Source organism: Bactrocera dorsalis, chromosome 1 (assembly GCF_023373825.1).
Source record: "Bactrocera dorsalis isolate Fly_Bdor chromosome 1, ASM2337382v1, whole genome shotgun sequence".
In the NCBI taxonomy this organism is placed as follows: Eukaryota; Metazoa; Arthropoda; class Insecta; order Diptera; family Tephritidae; genus Bactrocera; species Bactrocera dorsalis.
This window is the reverse complement of record NC_064303.1, coordinates 41,949,566-41,960,164: the sequence shown is the minus strand read 5'-3', so window position 1 is coordinate 41,960,164 and position 10,599 is coordinate 41,949,566. Positions and strand designations below refer to the sequence as shown.

At 37.5% G+C, this 10,599-nt stretch overlaps 1 protein-coding gene across 1 annotated transcript; it reads left to right on the top strand.

The window, feature by feature from the left end:
* The first annotated feature begins 9,043 nt into the window (after positions 1-9,043).
* Positions 9,044-10,256, top strand: LOC105225199 (protein slowmo). The gene is made up of 2 exons (XM_011203558.4): positions 9,044-9,194; positions 9,308-10,256. Exon 2 carries the CDS (start codon positions 9,395-9,397, stop codon positions 10,037-10,039), a length of 645 nt encoding a protein of 214 aa, XP_011201860.1. The 5' UTR covers positions 9,044-9,194; positions 9,308-9,394; the 3' UTR covers positions 10,040-10,256.
* Positions 10,257-10,599: the final 343 nt, after the last annotated feature.

Here is a 10,599-nt window from a genome sequence, read left to right as displayed (position 1 = left end):
AATTTGACTGCATTGCAATATTGACAAACTACTGACATCTGACCGATTTGAACAGATGCGATATATTGAATGTTTGGATCATATCGAAAACCTGCCCGTTCAATGTTTACAAAAGAAAGATTTGTAAAAATTTTGTTAAAGTATACACAATGAAATTAGGAAAAATCGTTCATATTCTATTAAAACCAATACCGGTGTAATTTTTGAAATGAAAAAAAAAAAATCTATTTTGGGCAGAACGAAGTTTGCCGGGTCAGCTAGTATTTTTATAATGAGAAAACATTATAAGGGAAACATTTACTGATTTGCCGAATAATAGAATTTCTGTTTAGGACTCACAATTTAACGTTTTTTTACTTGCGAAATATCTTCTTGAAATCAACATCCAAGTAAAGAAGTTGTGTATTTCAGCACTAAGGACAAGACTGCATAATTAGTTTAAAAAAATTAAAATGTAAATATCCTCTTTTGAAAAGTCACTCCTCATTAGCTTAAAGCAAGCTTGAAAAAGTAGAACGTACGAGAACACTATTATTTAAATTTAATTTTTAAAATCTTGCTTCAGAGCTGAAATGCGTATTTGTATATTTGAAGTATGTTCACTTTTATTCATTATGTTGTTTGTATTTTACACAATATTAGATATTCTGCATACGAACAGATATCTTGGACGAACAAATGAACATTTTTAGTTATAGAGGGGGTTCTCCAGTTCAAGAATATATATAGTTATACTCGCGGGAATATTCGAGATATTTGCGTTTAAAGCTGAAAATTGCCACTATTTGAAGAACGTATTTTTCGATTTAAAACTAATTTTAAACTTATATTTCGCATTTTTATGTCCACTAACAATTCACTAATTCGTGTGAATTTTTTTAATATTAACTTATTGTTTAATTATATTTATTTAACATCAACTAGAGGATTGCATTATTGATCTGAAGAACCTCCTCTATCCGACCATACCCATTTTATTCTCGAAATCGTGGGAAGGTATTCTAAATTCTACACAATTATAATTGTAACCGCACAATTCGTTCCAATTTAGATTTTAACTTCTTTGCATTTACAAATACTTATATGTAGATATAACGCACAAATTAAATATTTCACAAAAATACACTATCTGTAACCACTATTTGAATTAAATATGCACTATTTAACTTTAATAATTTAAAACTTACTCTCTTATTTGTTTGTTATACGCAATAGATTTGAATTTTCCAAATGGTCCAAATGATTTCTGTAATATTGTTACGAATTTACTCTTGCTAGTTTACTTTGTTAGGTTCGTATCTCTGGATTGACAAATAAAATCAACACTGTTTAATTTAATTCAACAACTCTTTATTTCACAACTCGTCTACACTATAGCAGTTTACTCTTAGCACTGATTGATTACGTTGGCGCTGCCACGGCTTATATAGCCACGCACTTCTCGCTGATGCCGACGTGTCCTTCTAGAATATCGCGTCTGGAAATTACCAGAACATACGACTATACGGCGCCAGACGCAAGCAGACAGTCGCGGCGCCAGACTCAGCAATTGTTTACCTAGACAAGCAGACAGTGCGGCGCCAGATGTCTATTGTTTCGACAAGCAGACAGCCGTGGCGCCAGATGTCTACAACAAGACAAATGCTATTCCATATACCTACAGCTATTGTTCATAATCAGGGATGCATATAGCAATACAAATAAAACTTAATACTACTTTTTGTAACACTGCCCTCCACTAAAGCCTAATCGTCCCGATTAGGCACAAATCCTCTTGAACCAAATGGGGCGAGCCTCTCCAAATGTACTACTTTCATTTTACATCGTGCTTTTCCATTTCTTTGTATGCGGTATACCACGTCATTAAGTCGTTTCATCACCATATAGGGTCCTTCCCAGGCTGTCTGTAGTTTCGGGGACAAGCCTTTCTTTCGAAGTGGATTGTACAACAGGACCAGATCACCTTCTTCAAAACCTTTTGAATTTGCCGCTTGATCGAACCGGTCCTTCATCTTATTGCTCATCAGATGCGTATGCTGTCTTACCATTAGATGCAATTCATTCATTTCTTCCTTTAAGGCAGAACAATAATCTCCATCATTTCTTACAGCTGTAGGATTCGTTCCAAACTTAAGATCAGCAGGGAGTCGCAGATCAGATCCGAAAATAATCTTTGCTGGCGTGTAACCAGTTGTCTCGTGCTTCGCTGAACGATACGCCAGCAGGAACATCTGGATGCACTTGTCCCAATTCCGTTGATCTTTATCAACGATTTTCCGCAGATGTTCTTCGAGCGTTCGGTTGAATCTCTCTACCATCCCATCTGATTGTGGGTGTAACGCTGTTGTCCGTGTCTTGTGGATGCCCAATAATGTACAGACTTCTTGGAAAATGGAAGATTCGAAATTTCTGCCTTGATCTGAGTGTAATTCGACGGGCACTCCGAACCTTGTTATCCAATTTTCTACAAACGCTTCGGCTATTGTCTTCGCTTCTTGGTTTGGTAAGGCATATACTTCTGGCCATTTACTGAAATAGTCCATGACAACCAGTAGATATTTGTTTCCGGCCGTACTGGTTGGAAACGGACCTGCAACATCCATTGCGACTCGTTCAAATGGTGATCCCACATTGTACTGTTGTAGGCTACCGCGACTTTTGGCTTTAGGACCTTTAGCTGCCATGCACTCTACGCAATTACTTGTCCATTCTGCTATGGAATCTCGACAACCGATCCAGTAGAACCGTTGTTTAATCTTCTCTATAGTTTTTGTAATTCCAAGGTGCCCTCCACTAGATCCATTGTGATATTCTTTCAATACTTTCGGGATCATGGACTTCGGTACTATGATCAGCAGACGAGACTGTTTGCCATCTTCGCTTTCCCAGGTACGATGAAGGTATCCATTAACGAGGTTTATGCTGTTCCATTGGGCCCAATATGCTTTTGCCGTTGGACTCTCGTTACTTATTTGTTCCTTTGGTGGTCGTACCCCATTTTCTTTGGCTATTATCAGCTTTGCAAGATCAGGGTCCTCCAGCTGATTGATTCTGATGCGGTGAGGAGTCCAATCATCTTCAGGTTCTATATTCAGTAATCGCACGTCGATTATACCTTCTTTTCCTTCTGATTTGGAGCAATGTTTACATTCCAGTGGACAAGGGCGACGTGATAATGCATCCGCATTTTTGTGGTGAATCCCCTTTCGATGTTCCGTTTCGAAGTCGTAATTCTGTAATCTTTCGATCCATCGTGCAATTTGGCCTTCCGGATTCTTAAACTGTAATAACCATTTTAATGCTGCATGATCAGTCCTCAGCAAGAATCGTTGTCCATACAAATACTTGTGGAAATGTTTTACACATTCCACCACAGCTAGTAGTTCTTTTCGCGTCACACAGTAGTTTTTCTCTGGTCTCCCGAGCACTCTACTGTAATACCCAATTACTCTTTCTTGTCCGTCGATGAGCTGAGACAGGACACCTCCAATTCCATAAGCGCTCGCATCTGTATCCAGGATGAATTTCTTTTCAGGTATTGGATAAGCCAACATCGGCGCCGTACAAAGTAGTTCCTTAAGCTGGTCAAACGCTTTTTCTTGTTCCAACTGCCATACAAACGGGCGATTCTTCTTTGTTAAATCATGTAAACTTCTAGCCACGTTCGCAAATCCAGGTACGAAACGGCGGTAATACGTGCATAAGCCGAGGAAGCTGCGGAGTTCATGAATGTTGGTGGGTCGAGGCCAATCTTTCACTGCTTTTATTTTTCCTTTCCATGCAGTTCGTTCAGCAAATTATTTAGGAGTGTAGGACTTATCTGCTGTGGCTCAATAGTAGGTTTCTGTTGTGACCGTTCGCATCGTGCTATTGCACTTATATTCTGGCACTGTCCAATTACGGCTCCTTTCTTCAGACTTATAGGCGTGTTGAATTCATTCACTACTCTGACCGGAATGGTGGCGTCTTCACTAGTTTTCACAAGCGTTCTTCCTACCAATATGGGTGTATCTATTTTTGTTGGTTCCACAATCCACAACTCTTCAGTCCCACCTCCTCCATTCACTTTGGCCCATACAATCGCCTCAGATTTTGGTGGAATACTCTGATTATCATCAACAATCACCCTCTTACTTTCAACGTTGGTCACATATCCGGTGTTTATAGGCATCTCCATGTTCTGGCAAAACAGCATTTGCTTGTTTAAATCCAAAGTAACCCCGTGATCAATCATGAAATCTACTCCCATTATAATTTCATCCGTGATTTCTGCTACGATGAAGGTGTGATTAACTTCCAGGGTACCAAACATGACTTCGCAAAACACTTTTCCCGCAACAGCTGCTTCCTCTCCGGTGGCCGTTCGAAGCTTGCAAGCGACTAATGGTTCCACCGTTCCTCTTACCACATCCGGTCGGATAATTGAATGTGTGGCACCAGTATCCAAAGTAAGCGTTGACAGTCGTCCATTTACGATGCCGTTGATAGTAAGATTGTTGTCATGGCGACCTATTTGTGATATCGAGATGGCGGGGCAAATAGTTGTGGGAACCAGCTCACGCCCCTTTGAACTGTTCCGTTTTAGTTTAACGACTTGTGAGATGTGGATGCTCCGTCCTCGTTATCTGTTGGTTGTTTCCGTTTTGATGGGTTTACCTTTATATTGCAATTTCGGGCAAAGTGACCCGCTTTTCCACAGTTGTAACATCTGCCTGTTGTATTTACTCGCGGTGCAGCAATTGTCTTCAGAGTCTTCAATATTTCTTCCATCAGCGCCGGTTGTTCCATTTCAACTCTTTGTACTTTGTGTGCTGGTTTACTTAGTAGGGAAGCTGTTTCCTGTGTGAGGGCGTGCGAAACCGTTTCAGCAAACGTTCTTTTTGGCAATGCATATGTGGCGCGTTTGGTGTCCACATCACGAATTCCATTTATGAAACTTTGAATTTTCACCCTCTCAATGTAATCCACAGGTGCATCTGCATTTGCCCAATGAGCCAGTCGTTCTATTTTAGTTGCGAACTCTTGCAATGACTCGTTCATTTTCTGACTCCTATTTTGTAGTTCGATCTGGTATATTTGTTTCCGGTGCTCACTACCTATCTATCGCACTCATCAATGCCTCATAGTTGTCCCGTTTACAATCTGGAATAGTCTGAAGGATTTCTGGCGCAGGTCCTTTTAATGATACAGACAAGGATGCCACTTTGTCCGCTGCATTCCAGTTATTGGCCGTTGCTGTCTTTTCAAACTGAAGTTTGAAAATTTGAAATGGAATACTTCCATCGAATGTGGGTGCCTTCAATCTTGGATTATTTGTTGATGGTGCAGGGCCATGCAGTTGCAGTTCTCGCATCCGATTACTCAAATGAAGAACTTCAGATTTCAAATTTTCTTCGTCATTTTTTAACGTGCTTAATTCGTCTTCCAATTTTGAAACTTTCTGTTGCACTTGTGTATTACTTTCTGTAATCTGTTGTACCAAACGCTTTTCTAACTGCGTATTATTTTCAGTCATTTGTTGTGTAAGGCGAGACTCTAACTGTGATGTATTTTCAGCTATTTGCGTCATTTGCTGTGCCAGACGATTTCCTGTTTGTACTGCATTTTCTGCATTTTCAGCTATTTGCGTCATTTGCTGTGCCAGACGATTTTCTGTTTGCATTACATTTTCTGCTATTTGCTGTGCCAAACGAATTTCTGTTTGCACTGCATTTTCTGCTATTTGCTTAATAGCCACTAATAGCATGTTAGTGTCTACACTTGATGACGTTCGTTGTTCTTCTACTTTCTCTTCTACCTTTGTAGAAGTTTCTGGCCCAACAAATTCGAACTCGTCCACATTAATTCCATCCGCTTCCATTGCTTCACGTAATCGTGTCTGCAGATCCGCCTTTTGCCCGCTTATCGGCAAATTACGCTACTCCAGTTCCTTTTTTAATTGCTGAATTCTCAATTCTCCGAATTTAACCATCTTGAATTTGGATTATTTGACAATCCCACTTCTGACACCAATTGTTACGAATTTACTCTTGCTAGTTTACTTTGTTAGGTTCGTATCTCTGGATTGACAAATAAAATCAACACTGTTTAATTTAATTCAACAACTCTTTATTTCACAACTCGTCTACACTATAGCAGTTTACTCTTAGCACTGATTGATTACGTTGGCGCTGCCACGGCTTATATAGCCACGCACTTCTCGCTGATGCCGACGTGTCCTTCTAGAATATCGCGTCTGGAAATTACCAGAACATACGACTATACGGCGCCAGACGCAAGCAGACAGTCGCGGCGCCAGACTCAGCAATTGTTTACCTAGACAAGCAGACAGTGCGGCGCCAGATGTCTATTGTTTCGACACAAGCAGACAGCCGTGGCGCCAGATGTCTACAACAAGACAAATGCTATTCCATATACCTACAGCTATTGTTCATAATCAGGGATGCATATAGCAATACAAATAAAACTTAATACTACTTTTTGTAACAATATTAAAATTTTTAATTATACACACAGCATTCAATTCGCAATGCTTTTTCTCCTTCTTAAGCTTTTTCCTTTTCTCTATAATATATTAAAGAAATTAATAATATATATATATATATATATATATATATATATATATATATATATTAGAAATTAATTATAAAATATCAAGTAACGAACTTACCTCTTTAAACATGGATAATATGATACGAGACTCTCGCATTGGCTCTCATTTTTTCCTCAAACGCGTTCCCTGATTATTTGACAGCGAAAGAGATCAGGGAATTTCGATCAGCTGATTTCAGAAAAGGCGAGATGCCAGAAGCAAACCGCTTCAATTACTTGACGAAATTAGTGTGAAATGAAATTTCATTGAACTGTGCGAACATATTTTGGCAAAATAAATATTTATGTAAATTAATTAATAGGGGTATTCTCTTGCTCTTGCAAATCCCGGTGCACGGTGCAAGCATTGCAAATTTACAACGGCACAACAACAAACACACGCAGAAAAATATTTGCAAGGGCTGTGAAATATGTCAGACCAAAACCCATGTATATTAGCGTGCAATGTCACGCAAAAATAAAATTGCAACCCTGTTGTAGTTGCCATTTTACATAAAGACATATTACGTGGTTAAACTGTTGAGAAAGGTAAATTTTAATTAGATTTTATAATTTCTATTTAAATTATAAAGTTTTGTTACAGTTTTTTTGTGAAAAATGCATGCAGAAGGTGCGCCAATTCACAATAGACATGCACAATAGTCATTTACAATAAATTGACTGAATCAGTCGCTCATATATCACTAGATTCTGCAATGGGTGCTCTCGTGCCCTTGTATATTTCGGTGTAGTATTTTTGCAATCTGCAATCTTGCAAGAGCAAGAGAATACCCCTAATGATTTTGCGTTTTAACATTTATATATGTATGCATTTTAAAAGTAGGGGTATTCTCTTGCTCTTGCAAGATTGCAGATTGCAAAAATACTACACCGAAATATACAAGGGCACAAGAGCACCCATTGCAGAATCTAGTGATACATGGGCGACTGATTCAGTCAATTTATTGAAAATGACTACTGTGCATGGCTATTGTGAATTGGTGCACCTTCTGCATACATTTTTAACAAAAAAAAAACTGTAACTAAACTTTATAATTTAAATAGAAATTATAAAATCTAATTAAAATTTACCTTTCTCAACAATTTACCGACGTAATATGTCTTTATGTAAAATGGCAACTACAACAGGGTTGCAATTTTATTTTTGCGTGACATTGCACGCTAATATACACGGGTTTTGGTCTGACATATTTCACAGCCCTTGCAAATATTTTTCTGCTTGTGTTTGTTGTTGTGCCGTTGTAAATTTGCAATGCTTGCACCGTGCACCGGGTTTTGCAAGAGCAAGAGAATACCCCTAGTGTTTAATTTAGCGTTTTGTATAATTTATTAAATATCCAATCTAATACTTTTCAGCAGTGGCATCATTGACAAAAAATGCGAGTTTTGACAACTCTCTCTCGAATCAAAGAGTCTCGTATCATATTATCCATGTCTTTAAAATCCAAAATAAACTGCGCTTTTCGTTTTCTTCTTCTTGAAAAATTGGGTATTCGTCTTTCCTATTCTAGCAAGTTAACATTACAATATGTTTAGAATGTCGATAGTTTTACGTAAACTCCCATTCAATTGAAAATTCCAGAAAATGTAACAGTTTTAGTGAACAGCTGAAAATGTTTCCATGTGTTTGTGCAATCTGTTACCTCCATCTTGCATGGATTAGTACTAGATTTCTTCAGAGCTGCATACTAGCGCAAGAAAATTTACTGTAGGAAATGTCAACTCAGCTAATTCTGCCGCTACAACAAAAACAATAACACTACTTATATTGAATAAACAGCTCTAATTAGTATATGTAATACTATTAATAAATTTATATTTACTAATTTATGTTATTATATTTAATAAATGATATATTTTATTATTTTTACTAACTAATTCTCTGATTTCCAAGTTACTTATAATTTCTTTAGTTTTTTCCAATTATTTTTATTTTTGTGTAGTATTTGCTGCGGATCATGTGGATTCGCGAATTCATATCTGTAATCACATTTAGGAGTACCGAAATTTTACCTTTGTCATCTAGGAAAATAACAAGGTTTAACGCCCATCTGTCAGATTTTTCAGGCGTCTACCGTTTGGCATACAGCCCATGTGTAGGAGTACTCATGGAAAACACGAGTGTGTTACCTTTGTCAGATTCACATATAACTTTTTTGAATTATTTCATATGAGTTCGCTCACTTTGAAGCGAAGCAAGGAAATGCTAAGCAACTTTATATTTTTACGCTTTACGAAGTAATAGTCAACACTTTTTGAGAGAGAAGTACGGAAAGCAAAGCGTTCAATCTGATGTACCCTCTGCTCTATACGCTGCGTTGGTAAAGTATAAATTGTCAAGCAGAGTGATGAAAGAGGTATGTGAATCAGCCATTACGTACCGAACAAAAACACAAGAATGGGTAGATGCCACTTGAGCGATTGATTTAAATTTAGTGAAACGGCATCACCATGAATAGAAAAAGTCAATAGGGTATGTTTAATGTATTCAATATTTATTTAGACGTTGAAAATTTTTTTGAGGTCCACACTTCTTTCTTTGATACTTGGGCATTTATTTCGCTACTTAATTTTAGCCAAAGGTTATTTACATCAAATTGTTTTAGTTTTCTAACAATTTTATAGAGCAAATCATAACTTTAAATTGAATGTGATTGTTTAATAACTTTTGGAATATTACTTTTTTTTAATATAGGCGGCTGAAATCATTTGTAGCCCTAGGCAAAAATTGATTGCGAAACGACTAACTGAAGCCCTCAATATTCACATCTAAACTTGCATAATGAAGATATGGACATCGGAGCACACTTTCAACCACCCATGGGAAACGGTTACACAGGCAGCATGGCGAAAATATCCTAATCCGATGACACCATCTATAATTGGGACAGATGTTGTAGAGCGTAGAGTGGTAGACGGAGTGTTGCACACACACCGCCTTGTTCAGTCGAAGTGGTATTTCCCAAAATGGACAAATTCACTGATTGGTACTGCCAAAACATGTTTTGCAAGTGAACGCTCTACTGTGGACCCGCAACGTAAACAAATGGTTCTTAAAACCATTAACTTAACTTTCTGTCGGCACATTTCGGTTGATGAAGTCCTCTATTACGAACCACATCCAACGGATTCAAGTAAAACTCTACTTAAACAGGAAGCATCCGTCAGTGTGCAAGGCGTTCCATTGTGTCACTATATGGAAGATATGCTAACATCCACCATAAGCATGAATGCTGGCAAAGGTCGTCAAGGTCTTGAATGGGTAATTGGACGTATAAACGCAGAAGTCAAAGGTATTGCCGAGTCTGCCGATGATTTCTTAATGAAAACAAAACACTCATTAGATGATATGACTGAAAGTGCTCGTAAAAGCATGGATGAAATCAGTGTGCAAGCTGCTAAAGCAGCAAAACACATTCACATATAATAGATGCGATTAAAAACAAGAATTTCGTGACTATTATATTTGGGGGTATCTAAACAAAAACGCTACTGTTACAAAATCGAGTACTTGGATTGAGACTACTATCGTACAAAACGGATTAACCAATAAAAAAAAGTTATTTATAAAACACTGAGTTCTAAAAGAAAATTTATAACTTTATTAAAATCATAACTTTTAGGACTTGTTATATTTTGAAAAAGAGCTTGTTTTATTATACATTTTAGGGGTATCCTTTTGATCTTGCAAAACCGTTGCACGGTGCACGAATTGCAGATATTTCCTCTTGGTGCACCGGCACAACAGCAAACACGCAGACAATTATTTGCAATGGCTGTAAAATGTTAGACCAAAACCCATGTCTATTTGCGTGCAATGTCACCCAAAAGTATAATTGCAACCCTGTTTTAGCTGCAATTTTACATAAAGACATATTACGTCATTAAATTATTCAGGAAGGTAAATTTTACATAGATGTTATAATTTATATATATTAAAGATTTGTTACAGTTTTTTTTTTATTAAGAATGAATGCAGAAGGTGCA